Source organism: Camarhynchus parvulus, chromosome 12, assembly GCF_901933205.1.
Source record: "Camarhynchus parvulus chromosome 12, STF_HiC, whole genome shotgun sequence".
Lineage (NCBI taxonomy): Eukaryota > Metazoa > Chordata > Aves > Passeriformes > Thraupidae > Camarhynchus > Camarhynchus parvulus.
Window position 1 is genome coordinate 417,477 of NC_044582.1, and position 19,170 is coordinate 436,646.

At 48.8% G+C, this 19,170-nt stretch overlaps 1 protein-coding gene across 13 annotated transcripts in view; it reads left to right on the top strand.

Annotated features, from left to right (window-relative positions):
• WNK2 (WNK lysine deficient protein kinase 2) overlaps window positions 1–19,170 on the top strand; it is a 113,969-nt gene that overhangs the window by 86,490 nt on the left and 8,309 nt on the right. For 5 of the 13 annotated variants that reach the window (XM_030956409.1, XM_030956405.1, XM_030956406.1 and 2 more), the window contains one exon: window positions 1,805–4,999. In XM_030956409.1, the coding sequence (XP_030812269.1) occupies window positions 1,805–2,152 (348 nt within the window). In that variant the 3' untranslated portion in view covers window positions 2,153–4,999. Of the gene's footprint in view, window positions 1–1,804; window positions 5,001–9,770; window positions 10,816–19,170 lie in introns of those variants that run through there. The other 8 variants (XM_030956403.1, XM_030956407.1, XM_030956404.1 and 5 more) reach the window with 5 other exon arrangements.

Genomic DNA, 19,170 nt, shown 5'->3' on the forward strand with positions numbered 1-19,170 from the left:
AAAAAGAATAAAATAAACAATGCAGTCCACTGGAACAACACTGACAGAGTCAGAACCCAACCTGACACCCTGTTGGTCAGGGTGTTGGTGGCAGTCCGATTGAAAATGTGGCTGCAGTCCTCTGAAGTATCAGGTGTGGTTCTGTTGGAGCAAGGGGAATCTGTAGAGAAGGATGTATTCTTTCCTCTGGAGATCCAGTGGAGGAAGAGGCAGCTGCTGTTCCTCTGGGGAATCTCGTGGAGAAAAACCGTGCTGGTGTTCCAGAATCTCAGAGTGTATCGGGGTGGCAATGCTTGGCTCCTCCCTCTGGGCGGAGCATCTCACAATGGGATGTTATAGTTCTTATCAGTCATGCAGTGATATTCAATAGCCTGTTATCAGCAGAGGTCCCCTCCCGAGGAAGGTGTGAATGTGGTCATTCAAAGAGAGAGGTAAGGCAAACTGCTCACTTGACAAGGTAATGTGTATAGATGGTAATGGAAAACATCTTGCATGCTATCTTCAACACTCTGTTTCTTGTTCTTTGATTTCTGTTAATTTTGGTGAGGTTTTTAAAATTATTGGTGTTAAATTCATGATCCTGAAGCATCTCCTTCAGTTTAACATTCACTATCAGATTCAGGTTTCAGGTGAGAATGAGAGACAGGGAAGTGAAGGAGAGCATCAAGTAGTTCTGTATTTTTCTAAAATTGCCCTTAGAACAGAGGTTAATGCCCCAAAGTAGGACATCCTGGTGGACATTGCAATTTTTATTGTTAATTGAGAAGAGAAATTAAAATCACAAGCATGGAGTAAGCATCCCACACAACCTTAAACATATATTCATTTTTTCTGCTGAAATTTCACCTTCACACCAGTTTTATCAATTGAATGTGAAATATCACATTGATGGGAGACTCCAAGAATTAAATAACACCCTTTTTTCCTTATGCCATAAATAGATGGCCTGGTGGGAGCCCTGGCAGGGACCTGTAAATTCTGTGACATGAAAAATGTAATGAAATGCTGCAGTCATTTGGGGTAGCAGCAGTTCCCATGGTGTCATGCAGGATGGAGTGTGTAATTTGGGAAGATCTACCATCCCATATTGAGGGAGGAGAGCTCTTTCTCTGCGCCTCACATGCCAAAGCTGAATAATTGAAGTGTATGTTAATAGAATTTTAGACAATCGTCTGGAATTGGTCCTGGCAGCCCATGAGGCAGAGCAGCCCTGCTGTGTCCTCACTGGCTTTGCCTCACCTGGCATGACCAGCAGCAGCGCCAGGCAGCGAGCCTCCGTGAGAGGTCTCTTGCCACCCGCGCCACCCTCAGCTCCCTGTGGCTGGGTGAAACAATTTTGTACAGAAATAAGGGCTGGAATTTTTAAAGTTCTTTTGAGGCTGGCTGGTAGAGCATGGGATTTGGGTTAATTCTGCATTTAGTGAAGTTTATTTACTTTCATGCACAAGTTAACATTGAGTTCCTTTGGACATGCGAGGGGTGTTAATTTTCACTTGTTTAATGATGCTTCCTGTCTTTTTAAACAATGAGGTTATATTGAGGTAACTTTCCCCTCTGCCTCATATCAGCCTTTTCTATTAAATTCCAAATATTCTGTCTTTAAAAAACAAACAAAAAAACCCCAATCCCCCAACAAAAGTATAAAAGGAAAAAAGAAATGAGCCCAAAAGAAAGCCCCAAGGACACCGTGGCACCCCTGAGCCTGTGCCCGCAGCTGCCCAGGGCCCGGCGTTTGGCTGGGACGCTGCTGGCATGGAGAGAGCAGTGCCCTGTAGCAACACTTCTTGTGTTTCTCTTTTTGTAGGTAAGTTCGGTAAGGACAGGACTGGGGAGCAAGTGCCCCGTTCCAGTGGCTTGCCCCATGCCCACAGGATTAGCTCCTGGAGCTGCGCCGTCCCTGCCAGTGCCCGTGCCAGGGCCCACCCTGGCCGGCGCGGTGCCGCCGTACGTGATGCCTCTCTGTCAGTATGGAGCCGTGTTCCCCTCGCCCGTGTACGGAGTGCCGTGGCCGGGCCCGGTGGCGCAGCCAGGGCTGGTCCAAAGGCCCGGCGTCGTGCGCTTCTCGCCGCTGGGCCGGACCTGCCTGCGCATGTACCCGGTGCCGCTGCAGCGCCCGGCCCGGCCTGCCAGCCCGCGGCTGCGCATGACCTAGCGTGGGACCCTGCCAGGGGACCCTGCCAGGGGACTCTGCCACGGGGACCCTGCCACGGGGACCCTGCCTGGGGGACCCTGCCACGGGGACCCTGCCATGGGGACTCTGCCACGGGGACCCTGCCACAGTGACCCTCCCACTGAGACTGTGCCATGGGGACCTTGACACGGGCGACCCTGTCAGTGGGTGGCCTTGCTGTGGGTGACCCTGCCCTGGGTCCCGATGGTTTTGATGCCGTCACGTTGGAGTGTTTGCTCTGTACATGCTGTGGTCTGTGTGGGATGAGGTGGGGCCCGGGGCACAGCCATACACTGCATCAGCAATCACTGTGAGGCGGCGTCACCACAGATCATTTGTTGTCACGGCAATACCTGCTTCTGTCCCATTGCTGAAGACACTTTATTCCTTGTGTTCCGTTTCACACTTGTGATCCTTAACATCATTGTACTTGAATTGATAATTAGCAAATTGTACTAACCCTGGAGGAGTTCAGTGCCTTGAATCTCAGCTTTCCAGTCCCAGCTGGAAAGAGATGTACAATTATTTGAAAGGTGTATTTTATTTACAATCTGCTTGTGAGTTGGAGGTCTTTTTATTTGCGAAGATATTGCAGGTTTACAGTTGATGTTCCTCATCAATTTCATTCTGCTGTAAATGCTTTGTTTTTATTCACGGGTTGAATTTTCACTTCTGAAGCTTTTAGAAATAAGAATTGTGAGGTGACGTTTGTTTGACATGCTTGTTTGATGCACTGATCGTAAAATTGTTGGTGTTTGTACAAGGGGTAGTGAAGTGTATATTGTAATGTAGGAGCATTTACAGAGTGATCTAAGGGGAAGGTGTATACAAGGACAGGGAAGCAGCTTCAGGCAGCGCTCTCCGTTCTCCTCCCCAGCCTGTGGTAAAGTCATTGTAGATGACGACTTAATTCTGTAATGGGCAGCAAATGCTGTTTTCCTCTGGATCAGCAGCACACTGGATTTCATTTTCTTTCCCTATGTTGTGCTTTTATAATTTAGTTAAATCACAAGCTCATGCATGTTCCATAAGTGAGGACAACTAATGGAGCTGTTGATTCTAGCAGACCGTATCTGCAGGTGGCTGTGAGCCCCGTGGGAGCGGAGCACGGCCACTGTGCTTGAGGGCGATGTCTGCTCCTTGGTGTGCCAGCTGTGTTCATGCTAAAACAGAATAAAAATGTGAAGCTGTTCTTTTTCATATCTGACACTTCAAATTTGGTGTCTCACTGCCTTCTGTTTGGATTTTTTTTTTATTTATTTATATATTTATCTTTGTTTTTACCCAAGTTTGCGCTCCAGGTGGCACGGACACCTCTCTTCTGTTCGAAAGTTGCTTTTTTCCTATTTTACTGTGCATAGAGCCTCCACCTGCACTTAGTGTAAAGGCACAAGGTAACCACTAGAGCTGGTTTGCCATGGTAAGTCTCCTTCCTTCCCTGAGCACTACGGGCAGCATTACAGGCACAGGACCCAGGTGTGGCCGCACCCAAAGACCCCACAACGACATTTTGTAGCCCTCTGCTGAGGGGCAGAGATGTCCTGTGCTGCCAAGCTGTGAATTGTATAGTTCTATTGTACTTCAAGCATTATACCTGTCTAAATTACTTTGTTTGTACCCTTTGAATATATTATTCCATCAATTCAGTTAGAATTGAATTTTATAGACAATTATGCAGAGTCTTCTGCCTGGGCAAAATACTTACTGCAGTAAGAGATTTCTGTTCTCTGTACCACGTATCTTTTATTTGTTTGGGTTTTTTAGATTAATGTCGGTATGCTTCATGAGCAAACATGGAAAATATGTTCTCACACCGGGTTCCCTTCAGCTCACACTGAATCCTACAGTTCATGTTGCTATTGCCTGTATAGTCCATCCCTTGTATACTGACAAAGTCAGTGGCACTAAAAGCCCCAAGAAATTGTATAGATTAAAAAGAAAAATAAACATTTTGTGCTTGAAAATGGTGTGAAAAACCCCGTGTTTTCCTAAAACATAGAGCAGTGTCAATTTCCAGCTGTTCCAGGTAATTCTGTGTTTGTTTTCCAGACTCATTCTTGTCCCTGGACTGTGTAGCAGGAGCAGATGTGGTGCCTCCAGCAGTTGTTGGGTGCTCCCCACAGCAGTGCCCGGGGTGTGTGCTGGCACCTTGGGGCACTGAGCCCTGAGCCCATCCTGGGGCTGGGCTCTGCAGAGCAGAGGGGCTGCAGCCTCAGCTGCTTCCTTTGAGCACATGGCTCCCTCGGGGCTGCTGGTGCTGCTCATGAGGATGCTCAGCTTGGTAGGTGGGAAAGAGACCCATGAACTCTCTCCTGAGCTGCAAACACTAGGGAAGCCCTTCTGAAGGATCCTGTCATCATTTCAGTGTGAGGAACTCAGTCCTGTTGCCAGCACCCTCTTGGCAGTCACCATCGTTGGGTGAGGCTGCAGGAGAAATGAGAGAAGGGCATGCAGGTGTGGCACTCCAGCTTCTGTCTCCGTGTGGCTTTGCTGTCTGTGCTGTTGGTTGGGAAGTCTCTGGTCCACGCTGGCGCCCGTCTGCCCCACGGTGGCTGCGTTGCATGGCTGTGCTCCCGGGAGAGGCGGGGCGGCTGGGGAGCAGGGCATGGATGCACCTTCCAGGGCCTTGGGGGGTGTGCACCTGCCTGTTGCACTGGGGCCAAGCAGGAGCTCAGAATGTGTTGCTGGCATTGTTGTACTCGTGGTTTTTAATTTCCTGATGGCCCTCTTGGCTGCAGCTCTTCTGGCTGTTCACTTCAAGCCATGGTTTTTTTGCCCTTGGCTGTGAGGATTGTGTCACAGGGTGCTTTGACTTAGGTGGCAATTAAGCAAATGACATGAGATTAAATAAATGGAGTGACTTCTTGAGCAAAAGGTGAGCCAAGAGTAAGACAGAGCTGAGGGGTCCATACTGCACCTAAAAAGATCCCCTACAGATCCCAGAACTGAACTTGTTTTATTCCTGACTGAGTATTGCTTCAACATGCAGCAAATGGGTCAAACCTGCTGGTAGAATTCCTGGCCTTGCTGGTTCCAGTCCTGCATGTCCTGTAGCTCTGCCATCACCCAACATTCCCAGCCAGCACTGTGCTGCAGGAACGTGTGGGAAGTCAGCACAGAGGCTCAGCTTCAGATACCAGGTTTCAATGAGGGAGCTCACAGATCCTCTGATTTTCAGTCTTTCAGTTATAGAAATTTAATACAAATCTTGAAAAAATGTTTAACCCCCATAGTCACCCACCCAGCAGTGGGAAAGTTTTGCAGTTTTCAGTTTGGGAAGTTAGGAAAATAGTTGAAGTTTGCCTGTGCACCTTTCATTTGGCCTTCTGATTGCCTTATGTGGTGATGGAGTATCTTAATGCATGACCACATCCTGCTTTCCCACTGCATTCCCAACTTGCTTGGAGTAAGACTGGACATGGAGAGGAGCTGCTGCCATTGGCAATGCTCATCTGCCATCTGGGATGCAAGGCTGGGCACTGCAGATGGCAGGGAGAAACACTGCAGTGGTTTGAGGCTCTTTTGCAAATCTGGATCCAACCTCCCTGGAACAGATTTCACTCAAAAGAATGATGCAGCACTGGCCCTTGCAGATTGTTTGCCTGTTTAACTCTGGTCTCCTGTTCACAACTTTAAAGAGGGAATCTTTTTAAAATTCCTTTAAAAAACCAAAAAAAATTCTTTGAGAAGTTCATTTAAAGAGGAAATGTTGTCCAGAGCAGCTGTGGCTGCTCCTGGATCCCTGGAAAGGATCCTGTCCAACACCATGTTGGATGGGGCTTGTAGCAACCTGGGATAGTGGAAGGTGTCACTGCCCAGGGCAAGGAGTGGGATGAGATGGACTTTAAGGTCCCTTCCAACTCAAACCATTCTGGGACTCTGTGATTATTTAGCCATTACTCCATATCTATCTTTACACTGCTCCGTTTGTGCCTTCTACTTTTCTCTGAAATCTTTGACATTAGCTGAGGGCAAGACAAGGGATTGAATGGGTGAGCTGTGGCATTCTCTGTGCTCCTGCAGAGTTACTTGTGTTGGGAACAGCGTGCCAAGAGACAGGATTCCTGAAATGATCTTCTTCCTCCAGGGAAGAAGCTGTTTGGTGTTTGTGGAAGGAAATCACTAATACTTTGAATCATTAGTTTAACTTGGCTTTGCCAATGGTAGCTCTTTCCCTTCAAGCCTTTTTCATAATCCCAGTGCATTACTGTCAAGTCTGGGAACACACAGAATTTTTCCAGAGAAGCCCCATGGATGTTTTGTGGGTCTGTGTTGATTTTGTTCGGTTTGCGTGTGTTTGAGCAGGAAAAACATCTGTCTTCACATATGCCTTGGAAGTTGGCTTTGGAGAATTGTAACAAGAAGTCTCCTCCTAAAATTTATGTGATGTCAGTATTGCTTTCCCTGTCATCCCCACTCCCCCTACCACCCCCACTGCAATGAAGGAAAAGGTTCAAGGCTTTTTGAGTGAGATCCATGTTTAATCATCAGATAGCAGCTATTATGGCAAAAGCTTGCCTTGTTTTCTGCCTTGCTGCCAGCTAGTTCCCCTCAAGTTTTCCATGGATGCTGTTGAAATTGTTGGCTCAGAGACAGTCACATATGAAGCAGTTTCTGACGGTGTGTCATGTGCAGTAAGGTTTCCTTGCCTTGTCCAATTCTTCCTCTGCCCTCCTCTGTCCTGATTTTGGGTGATTCGTGTGGAGCAGTGTGGGCCTGGTCTCTCTACAGAGCTTTCGACAGGGAGCTCACACTCTTCTTGTCGTGGCTGGATGAATGTCTGATATGGGATTGAATTTATAAAACAACAAAACCACGATTGTGTGTTACTTCTGACTACGATCATTCATCATGGGTTGAGTCCTTGTGGAGCACCTCAGTGGTTCGTGGTGTTGGGCACCTGGCTGGTGCTTGGGCAGACTCAGGGTCAGTGGAATTGTCTGATGTGCTGACCTCTATTATTTTATCCCTGACAGTCAGTTTCCTGTCTATATACCCCAGAAATGAACCATTTTGTTGATCTGGTGGGAATTGTGCTGTGACTCATGTGTGTACCTTTTGGCAGGGGCAACAGTTCTGGCTGTGGAATGATCCCTGTAGATTCAACAGGACAGGGATACTCCAGCCCCAACCATGCTGCTGCCAGGAGTGCAGTGTAATGAGACAGATTTGAGGGGCTGTCAGGCTACAAATTCTGCTTTATGAAGGAATTTGTTGCTCAGAGTGGTCTGGATCTGCTGCACCGCTGACTGTGCGAGCAGTGGCTGTGTGAGCACAGCAATCACTTACACCTGATCCAGGTGGATGTCAGTCTCGGACCAGGAGGTGGCTGCTGTTGGGAATGATGTGATCCTCTCTTCTCCCTTCTCAGGGGTAGTTGTGTGCTATCAAGGCTGTTTCTGCATATGCTTGCATCTATATTTGATTATCAAACTTTTCCCTTTAAATAATTTTCTCATGCGGAGTTTAGGCTCTGCATGGGTCGAGCCTTCAGTCTGACACACAAAGTCTCAGGAAGCTTTAAGGCTCACGTGGTTACTGTGGAGAAGCTGTTCATAGACAATGCCCTATGATTTGATAAACTATCTGTTAAAACAGTGAAATTATTGTGAGAAGCTCTTGGTTTTTCCAGATCTGGTGAGCAAGGAGCACTTGGATTAATTTCTCCATGCAACAAGATGAGTGCATGATGAATATTGAGCACATTGTTGTGGTCACAAGGCAGAGGGAAAAGTTAGGATTGTTTTTTTCCCCTCAGAAAGGAGCACATCCCTACACTTTGCCTTTCATTTCTGAGGCATCACTTGAGTGCCAGCTATGACACTCAGATTTTTGAAGAGCTGGGCATGGGGAGAGCCTCTCCAGCCACCCTTCAGGGGACTTCTCTGGGCCTGTTGCAGTTTTTGTGAGGCATTTAAGGGCCTGACACATTGTAAAAAAGGAAATAACCAGCTGCCAGTCCTTTTCAAATGGGGATTCTTCAGGTCTGACATAAAATAGCCCCAAAAAGTATTTACACTTGTGGTTTTTTTCAATGACTTTGCAAATAAAGTAAAAAGTTCCTCAGCATTTCTAGTTTGTTTATCAGACTAGACAGACTGAATCTAGTATTTTTGTCCTAGTTAGGCAGCAACTACAGGGTGTGCCATGGCTGCCTTTTCCCACAGTTCTGCTGTGACCAAGGAAACTCGTGGGTAACTGCACTCCCCGACCTCTCCAGCACTGCTGCCCACCCAGCCTGGCAAAGCTCAGGCTGACTGAGCCTGGAGTAAGAAGTGGGGTGGTTGCCCATGGCTGAGCACCTGTGGGGGTTTGTTTTAGGAGCAAAGTGCCTGGGGAGCTGGCTCTGTTCTGGGTGTTGTGGCTGACCCACTGCTGCCAGATGCTTTTTTCCCAGTTACCTGGAAATAGTTAATTTTGTCCTATTTTCCTGGATGAAGCTCCATGCCAAATGCTGGTTGTCCACCATGAGCAAATGTTGGGGTGGATCCAGGCAGATCTTCAGAGCTGACAATCAGAAGCTCGGGGAAGAATTATGAGGAAGACATGATCTTCCTTCCCTTAAAAGTCAATTCTTGCCATGAACAGGCAGAGCAGGCAATACAGGAGGGAGAAAGTTGGGATTGCATCTAGCAAACACAAAGCCCAGACCACAGAGACCCAGCAGGAGCTGTGCCAGATCCTGGCAGTGTCTGTGCCGTGCACTGTCCCCAGTGTCCCCTGCCTCCCCCTCTGCTCCAGGGACTCCCTGCATGAGCTCTGAGCGCTTCCCGAAGCCGCCTGCTTGTCACACCCATCTGTGCTGCCCCTCCACAGCAGCCTGCATGTGTCTGTCTGTCTGTCTGTCTGTCTGTCTGTCTGTGGAGCCTGTCTGGGGTGCATGTCCCCCAGCACGTCCCCAGCGCGACCAGTGCGTGTGGTGGGCGTCTGGTGCTGGCTGGGGGACACGAGGGGACACCCTGTGCTGCTGCACCTCCCTTGCCTCTTACCCTGCTCCTGTCATTGCTGTGCCCTTCGTGTCTGTCCAAGCACCTTCCACAGAGCAGTGCTCTGCTCCTGTGGCAGCAGATGGATCCCATCCCTGCCGGCGTGGGGCATGGCATCCCAGGGATGCTGCAGGGAGGTCTCTTCCAACCCAACCATTCTGTGATCCTGTGATCCAAGGCTTGGCTCGTTTCTATGGGACAAGGGAGCCAAGCCTGCAGGTGCCACGACCTGCCCGGGCAATCCCATCCTCCCCTGACACCCGCACACGGCCTCACATCCATCTCCCCTCCTCCCAACAAACTGAGCCAAACGCTGGCTGTCTGCTGCCTCTTTCCATCTCTGCCTCCTGGGAGCCTGGCTCTCCCCCCACAGGAGTGAGAGCTCTGGTCTGAGGAGCCTGTGAGGTGCTGAGGTTCTGCCACCAAAAGAAATGGTTTACACACCTGAGCTCTCAGCACAAGTGCCCATCTCTGTCCCTGTTTCCGGGGAGTGGGACCAGGAGTACGCTCTGGCAGCAGCACCTCTCACACACTTGAGGTGCCCTAGCTCACATGGCCTTTTTGGGTTTGGTTTGGGTTTTCCTAGATGTGAAATACATATTTTTTTCTTTTAGATTCTGAAAATGAGACCATCAGTGAGTGACACGTGGCCCCCACAGCTACGGTGCCAAGCGCAAGGCCCCGCCGCAGCCAAGGAGGAGGAAGAGGAAGATGGGAAATGATTTATCGTGTGTGAGGAATTCTGTGCTGTTCTGGTCCATTCAACACTATTTTGTAACTTCTTTCTAATCATTTTTTTATTTATAGTTGGAAATACAAAAATGTTATGCAATAAAAAATAAAGGAGAATTATTTTGGGGGAAAAGGATTTTGTTCCAAATTGTTCCCTTCTGTTGTGAGCCAGGTTTCCGTGAGCAGCAGATGGAGAAGAGGGAGGAGGAGAAAGAGGAGGAGGCACTCCTTCAAATGCTTTTTGTTTCATACAGTTAATTGTCATTTAAGCAATTTTTCAAGTGATAAACTAGGCATGCATACAAGAAAGAGAAGATCCAGTTCCATTTAAATTTCTCACAGTTCTTTTTAAAGGTGAGATTCTATTTTAAATCAAGTTAAAAACCTCCGGATCCTGCACTGGAGAATGAGTCTGCTTGTCACTTCCCTTTTTACCTCTCTCTTTTTCTCATAGAATGACCACATTTTCTTGCCAGATTTAAATACAGTCTCAAGTCACTGCTGATTTTAAATGTAAGACTAAAATCCTCCCAAAGATGAATGGGTAATTGGAGCCATTTTTAAGACTCTAAAGTGCCTTCAATGATCTAAACCGATGCAGTGGGGGTGTCTTTCTCTGGGTTCCCTGGCGGTGGGTTTCAGCTGTCTCTGGGACTGAGGTGATGGACAGAGTAGTTCACAGCAATAATCTCATGAGTAACCATTTATCTAAGGACTACTCACCTGGTTTTCAGAAAGCTGGGTTAGCATTGTCCTGAGAAGTGGGAAAATGCTGCTCCTGCTGTTACATCTGGGCCCCAAAATCTCTGCACCCATGGGCCTCCCTTGCTCCTCCTGCATTCCCAGCCCAGGCTGCTCTCACCCTTCTCTTGTTTTTGATACCAGAGCCACAGGAGCCTCCCCTGCCCATCAGCCTCTTGGTGCCACCCTCCCTGCAGCTGGAGCCAGCCTTTCTTTTTGTTGTTACCTGACATGTCTGTCTCTTCCAAATCTTGATTCTAAGTAATAAATCTTATTTTGACGCTGCTGTTCCCTATTTCCATTCCACCGTGGCCCCTCATATCCACCAGCAGGGGTGAGGAGAGCGCAGGTGGAGGTACATGTAAAGCTCCAGAACCATTCAAACATTTGGTTAATTCAGAATTTTTTAAGCCCCAGGGCCAAAATATACATATTTATGGTAATTTCCTGCTTCCCTGGGGTGCATCCTGCCCTGTCCTTTTCTGAGGAAATGGGATGGATCACCTGCATAGGAGCAGGGACTGGTAAGTGCTAAATCATTGCTGGCCTTGGGCTTCCCTGCTCACAGGAGGTACCAACTCTGTCCCTTCCCTAATGGGGGGAAGAAGGGACACCCAGGTGAGTGGGGCACCTTCCTGTTTCTCTGTTGGTTGTTCTCTTTTCCCTGGCTGGGAGGGCAATTCCCTGCTGGGTGGGGGCACAGGGGTGTCCTGTCCCTGAGGTGCTTCTCCAGGGATGTCACTACTCCAGTGATCATAGAAACAAAACACTGTGCCGTTGTCTCAGATTTTTATTCCCAAGTTTAAAAGATGGTTTTCTCCGGGGAAATCCATTGCAGGGTCTCCTGGGGTCCAGAACTTCCTTCATCAGTTGTTCTGAACATTTTCACTGCTTCTACAGACCCTTAAGCTCCTCCACAGTTGCAGGAAACCAAGGGGCTGTTGTGTCCAGATCAGCATTTTATAAATATTCTATTAATATTCAGATTAAAAATAAGGATTAGCCCCAGGATTAAAGCTCAGGAGTGGAAGCTGCGGCAAGCCCTGGCTGGTGGCTGCTCCCCACATCTGCCCAGACCACCTGGCTTTGGATAATCTCTCCTCTGAGGGACTGCTCCCTCTGGGAGGGTACCCCTGTGTTTGCTGCTTGCTTGATAGTTTGGAGCCGCTGAGGGTCCCTGAGCTCCTCTGGGATGAACCACTGAATGGGATCCTCTAATTCACCCTATTATTCTGTGAGGGGGAATGGGTTTAAACTAAATAAGAAGAAATTTAGGTTGGATTCTAAGAAGAAATAGTTCCCTGGCAGGGTGGGCAGGCCCTGGCACAGGGTGCCCAGAGCAGCTGGGGCTGCCCCTGCATCCCTGGCAGTGCCCAAGGCCAGGCTGGACAGGGCTGGGAGCAGCCTGGGACAGTGGGAGGGGTCCCTGCCCATGGCATGGGAGTAAGAGGATGGCTTGTAAACTCCCTTTCAACCCAACCCATCCCAGGATTCTGTGGTCCCAATATTTCATCCCAGCCTCCCTGCTGGAGAAGAAGGGATGTTAGTACTGGGGGTTTATGGCAATGGAAGGAAGTTCCTGCAAATGTTGAAAGCACAGCTCAGTTCCCTGCAACTTCAGGGGCTGCTGAAGCAGTGAAGTGTTTGGGTGGCAGCTGATTTTGAGGGGCAGGGAAGACTGGAAATGTTTCAAATCCCCTCTGGATTTTTGCAGTTTCTGCAAGACTTTGGAGGATGTTTAAATGGTTTCTTTTCTGTGCAGTTTCTCAGTGCTTTAGTTGTCTGAGCAGGAGAATATCTGGAATTAAAAGAAGGAATACATTTGGTGAGAGACTGGTGTGACACCTGGGGGCATGTGGAGACGTTTGAGGCTGCTGCATGTCCAACAGGGATTCCAGGGCCTTGTAACACAGTCATGGAGATACAGAGCCAGCTAAAAATGTCAAACATAGCAACATCATTCTCAAAGGTTTGCTGATGGCACGTGAGCTGCTGGACTCAGTGGTGTGTGCTTTGGGAGAGGGATGGCTTGGGGACTCCATAGGGCTTTACAGCCCTAAACCTTTTGTCTGGGGACACTTTGGGAGGTAACTTTTGTTTGTTATCCTTCTTAGAGCATACACTGTTTTTTAAAAAACCCCATAAACTGGCATCAGTGGAGCTCTGCATTGCTGTGCTGCCTATTGGTGGCAGAATGAACTTTCTGTGTCCCAAGGCTGGCTGGTGATGCAGGGGTGGGAGAAGGCATCTGGGAAAAGACACCTTCCTCCCAACACCCTCCCGTGGGTTGCTCTCACACATGAGAAGTGATGAACACCCTGAAAATCACTGGCAGTATCCCATTTGCTGTTGCAGTAGGATTCTAGGAGCATATTTCTGTGTTTATTTTACATTTATTCAACAGTGAGAGATGTTATGAAGAAGCTGACAATTAGCAATGCAGAATATTTCTGTTTACTGATGAGCAAAGACAAGAAAAGGGAGATGCAATTTGTAGAATTCAGCAGTTGGAGACTTTTATTTGTCCTTTTCCTTCTATTTCCTTCCACCTACTGGAAGGTGTCCCTGCCTCTGTCAGGGGGTTGGAATTAGAAGAGCTTTAAGGTCACTTCCAACCCAAACCATTCTGTGACTGTATGATTATTCTTCACTGTTTTCTACCACCTCTGATTACAAAAGCAGACAAGGAAAATTGTTCGGAAATCACCTGCCTGGATGGTTTCTCCATGGGAAAACACAATTGCTGTAAAGCAAACCCAAATCCACTTCAGCTGGAGCTGACACTAAGAGCAGGCTTCCTGTGTCCAGCTCCAGCTGGATTAGAAGTGCCCAGAGTGGGGCTGTGCCCCTGCCCCAGAGCTGTGGGACCCTCTCAGAGCTGGGCTGGGCTCTCCATCAGTTTTGAATCAGCTCTGAGGTGCTTTGAGTTACCTCTCTTCCCTGGGTGCTTCATCTGCATTCGCACACCTGTGGAGTTGGTCCTGTTGGGAAAATGCCTCAATTCCATGTCTTTCTCACAGCACTGTTTATTTTCTTTATTTAATCTCTCTGGGTAAACTTTTGGCTGTGCTCAGCATCAGCAGCTCAGGCTCTGGTGACAAACACAGTGTCCCCAGGAGTGATGGCCCCTGTGCAGGGCAGGTGGGGCTGTGCTGGCCACCAGTGGGCGAGGGGGTGGGGGGCTCAGCTGGGCCAGGGGATCCCTGCTGGACCCCAGCAGGGGGACAGCCTGAGATGACGTTTTCCAGATGAAAAAGCAAAGTTCCCCCTTTTTCTTTCCTCTGCTCCTTGTTCTGCAAAGCTGGAGCATCCCAAGGGGCTGTGCCCTCCCTGGGGGAAGGGTCTCAGGGAGCTGGGGCTGCTCCATGGGGGCACCAGGGCAGAAAAGGGTACTCTGGGCTCTGGAGAGGGGACCTGCCTGTACACCCTGTGACGGTGTCATCCCTGCAGCTGCCAACTCACTGCCCAGCCTGTCTCTCACCACAGAGTGAACCAGAGGGAAGGGCTGGGAGCAAACAGGGAATTTTTTAATTGTACTTTTGAATCAGATCTAGGACAAAATGTTCAAGATGTGGGCTGGAGCCTGGAGAATTCACCTGTGCCAGGCCAGGCTGGGATCTTGGGGCAGGCAGGGGCTCAGCATTCTGTTACTGGCCTCCAACTATTCAAATCTCTGTTTTTTAAGAAATCTCTGTGTTACATCCTGGCTTCAGAAGATACTGCTGTTACTGTTCATGAAATGGCATGGACATGTGCGAGCTGACCAAACCTGTTCCCAAACACTGATTTTTGCAGAGGACTAGAACTGGACCATGGAGTACAGCAGCGGCAGAGTGGGTTTTTCAGGGCTTGTTTTTCAGGGTGGGTTTTTCCACTCACACCGAATGCCTGATGGGCCGGAGCTGGCTCTCTGTGGCAGCAGCCCTCAGCTCTTTGTCATGGTGATCAGCAATGCTTCACTGTTGTCATGGTTGCGGGGTTACTACAGAAGCCAAAGCTCTGCACAGCCCCTTTATTCATAGTTTCAGTGTATAAACTAATTAAGTCAACTGAAAGCATCAGTCTGTTCCCTGTGCCTTGTTTTTCTAATATGTGGGATCAGATAGACCTGACTCCTGCTGTCCTCCAAAATATCCAGTCTGACTCTGCTTCAGCTCCTTGGCTGCGTTTTGTACCTTAATACCAAGCAAAGTTCACCGATCATTTAATTGTCCAGAAAACTCCTTGCAACATTGAAAAGGTCTGTGGAAAATGTCTTTTGAGCTGCTAAGATGAGGCTGAGAGCCAGCGTGTTGCAGCTGTGCTGCATTCCTTATCACTGCTTTGCTCGGGGCTGGAACCCGGTCACTGTGTTTAGTTTCTGAGTTTATGCATTGCTGGGTAAAAAAAGAAAATGGTGGCAAAATGCCCGGGGGAGGATCTCAGCAGAGCACCTCAGTCCTGCCCCAGCACGGGAGGACAGAGAGGGACAGCCCCGCTGGCAGCAGCTGCAGCTGGCAGGCACAGTGTCCCCTCCGGCCAGGGGAAGGTCGGCTGCACAGTGACACACAGGCTCATTTTTTGTTAAAACCTGATCTAAGCAGCAGCTCTGTGTGAGCCCAGGAGCGGGGGCAGGAGCCCCACTGTCTGCGTGAGGCAGCAGCGGTGGCGTCGGTGTCAGCCTCTGTCAGGGAAGGATTTGGGAGATTTGGTGTCCCCACTTGTGTCCTGGTCACTGCTCAGCTCATGCGCTAAGTAAAATCAGACAGGGACCCTAAAACTCCTCCTAGGCCTGTCTGAGTGCTGCTGTGGTGTCTCCCAGGCTTGCTCTGGCACACAGCCCTGGGAGGGCAGTGCCAGCCCCTCACCACCCTCCCAGGAAGGGGAGCAGCGATGGAGGAGATGCAGGTGCCATTGGACCTTCTCAGGGTACAAAGGTGTGGGGGAATGGAATATAAGAAAATAAAGATAGTGTAGAAAGTAATCTTACCCCTAAGGAGTTGCAGCTGGGCCAGTTATCAAAGATTCGGAACAGGCGTGATTTTAACAGGCTACAGCTGTGACCAATGAGAAGAAGAGCGATGTAAAAGAGTGGGGTGGCTGGGTGAGAAGGGAATTGAGTCAGTTGGCTGCTTTGTGAAGAAGGAAGAGTCAGTGTTTTGAGGAGCTGTTCATGAGAAACACCAAGAAGGTATGAAACTTTTGGATAAGGAGACACCAGTATGGAACCCCTGCAATAAGATGACAACACAAAGGGAGCTGGAATTTGCACTCTTGTTCCATGTGGAGCTGTTGGCCATGGCCAGCACAGTGTCTGGAGGACATGTGCCCCTTTCCAACTCTTTGTTGCTCTGCAAACACACAGTAATAATTGCTTTTGTTGCTTTCATAGCAAATATTTTTACTGTTAATCTCATTTTGACAGAATATTTGTGGGGAGTAAATACAATGGAGGCCCAAACATACCAAATCTATGAGTGGGAGATGATCTTCTCTAGCTCCAGCCCCAGCCTGGGGGTTTTTATGGTGCTGAGTGCAGCAGCTGGAGTTCATGCCCCTCCAGATGCCGCGGGTTCACTGCTGGCATTGTCCCGGTACAGGAGGTGAGTGAGATTTGGGATGGGGCAGAGGGAGGGGTGGGGTAGGGCTGTGTCCTGCCCAGCAGAGCTCAGAACTTGCAGGGACTCGCTGTAATACCTCCACGAGAGACAGCAGGGGCTAGAGACAACAAACAGAGCAGGGTGTGAAGAAGGCAGCAGGGCATGGAGTGCAGGGTAGGGACAGAGCAACCCAGCAACCACCACAGAGAGTTTAACCAGAACTGAAGGAAGTGCTCCCAAAGGCTCTGCTGTTTGCTAGTCAAAATCTGCCAGGATAAACTTTTTTTAAAAAACAGTAATACTGTAGGAAAGTGACAGAGACAGGTCTGCAGAGGGAGGCGACAGTGACTCTTTGCTGCGGAGGGATGCTGGCACAGCTGAGTCCCCAGCCAGCGTGGGGCATTGTGAATTCACCGACCAGGACTCCTGCCCTGGTACCTGATCACCTTCACTGCAAGCCAAAAATAAGCAACTTTTACATGCAGCTGAGAATACTGTTTTAGCAAACTGCAGACCCATTCTGGGCTCCCAGGTGAAGGGACATACTCATTCCTGTTAACGAAGGATTTCATAAACATCAGTTTCTCTTTTTCAGCCCCAGCAAACAAAGCACAGCAAAAGACAGCTATTGATAAATACCCTTAGGGATCGGTATCAGGCTGGAAGAACTACATCAGCTAAAAGTTAACTCCTCCCTTTTAACAGGAACCAATTAGTCTTGAGTTAATGCAGGCTGGAAATTAGAATACAGTTAATAGTAATGGGAGGATAAAAATTCTGGAGCACCTTGTGATTGCAGAGATAGTTTGAGAAGCTTGTGGAAGGATTGCACAACTAAGTAGAAATTTCAGAAGGGAGAAAATGGCTTTTTGCTGTGAGTCCTGAGGGATTTGGTGAACTGCTGGGAACAGAAAGCATTTTTTGTTTTTCCCCTGCTAGATTCCTAGGGTTATCTGTGGGGGTAAGAAAAAAAATCCTTTTGGTAGATCATCTAACTTGTGGATGTTGTTTTTCTTTCCCATCTTCTCAAGCACTGAAGATTGGTCTTGGCCAGAACCAAGATGCAAGTGAGATTTGCTGAGTGCCATTAAAACCCTGGGGTCTGGCTGGTGGTGCTGCCCAGTGTCCTCACAGTCCAGACAAGGTCAGGGCTGGGGTGGAACTTGTCACTTGCAGACCTCAGCCTTGGCAGAGAGTGCCAAGAGCTGGTCCTGGTGTCCTGCTGCGTGCAGGGATGTGGGACACATCCCAAGGATCACCAGCCACTGCCTCTGAGCAGACGGAGTCTGGGCGCCGGCACGCCAGGAACGCGCCCCTGCTGACTTGTGAGCGTGCATGTCACACAGGAGCCCGGACTCCTCCTGCAGGGACTGGTGCTGCCGTGCCTGGGGCAGGTAAGCAAAGACCCTTTGTCCTCCGACACCTCTTGCCCAGCTGCAGGCAGATGTTGGGACATCAGCTGTGTCACCCCACTGTCCCTTTCCTGCCTCAAGGTCTGTGCAATCATCTCACACCCAGCGCTAGGCGGACAGCAGGTGTTTGTGTAACCTGTGGCTGAGGGAGGTGCTGGGACACGTGCTCGGTGCCAGGGGACACCAAGGGACACGTACTCAGTGTCAGGGGACAGCGCGGGGGTGGCCGCTGTCCCCTCACAGTGCCCTCACTGCCTGGGCCTGCCCGCTTTGGCTCCTGCCGAGGCGGGGTGAAACACCCTGCGGGCAGGGCCTGCACCCCCAGAGGATCCCAATAAATGATGTATTAGCCTTCTTTCCACAACAGAGAAATAAAATCACAGGCTGATATTTCATTTATTAAAGTACATATATTTTTGGAATAAAATTCCACATAGCACTAGAGAGTCATGTGTTATTACACATCATAAACTTTCCAGCTCTCCCATGAATTTCTTTGGTCCTCTCTTAGCAGCCTCAGGACTGGTTAAATGTTCTATTTCTGCCCGTTCTGCCATAGCCATAGCACTTTTGTGGCCTCTCAAGTGAACACCCTGCACTGTCCAGGCCATCGTACTTTCTTGCTGTTACACAGTACAAGCCCAGAATATTTAAAGTGTGTGTGCTTTGTATCACATCAGGCTGCTCTTAGAAAGAGCTCTTCACTGATTGTAAAGTAATTATGGTGGACAAGTTTCACTCAGTCCCAGAATAGCCTGGCATCAAATTCTCAGCTGAAATAAACTGCTATCTTGCCATTGCCTTGGACACAAGCCAAACAGCATGGAGAAGCACAGGTCTGATCCCAAGTGGGAGCTGTGAATGGCAGGAGAGCTCGGTCATAAAACTAATGGTGACTTAGACTAATTTATTTTATTTCATTTATTGTTATATTATTTCATCTTATTCTACTGCTTTTACTTTATTTTAGAAACTGCTGTGAAGGCTGAGATTAGTGGGGCCTCTCAGAATATCCAGGCCAAAGTAGTTAATTATTTAAACCAAAGAGAGCTTTCTTCTGAGCCCTTTTAGGTTGGTGGCAAAAAATAACCTCTGGTTGAAGGCTGGGAAAGCAGGACACGAGGCTCATGATTTAGCACTGCGGATGTTCTGCACAAGGATGACCTGTTCCTTTGTGCCTACATAGCATATGGGGCACGTGGGCATGGGGCAATATAAGAAAACATGAATAACAAAACCAGAGTATTCCTTGTTCAAGCAGCACAGTTCTAGCAGGAGAGGACTGGCAGATAGATTAGCCCACACTTGTTCAGATTTAAGCCCTATTTAGGCAGTGAGGGTTTCTGCCTCCCGATCTTAATTCCTATTCTGAGAAAAGCTGCTTTTCTGATACATATCCTGATACAAAGTCTCCTTGATAGCCCACAGGACCATCAATGGTGAATGCTGCAAATACAGGGATGGACCTGTAGTTGCCACCCTTTAGGCATAACTTCACTTTCAGTGGTTACTGAACTCGGGGACTGCTGTAGGTCAGGATGCTGCTGGCT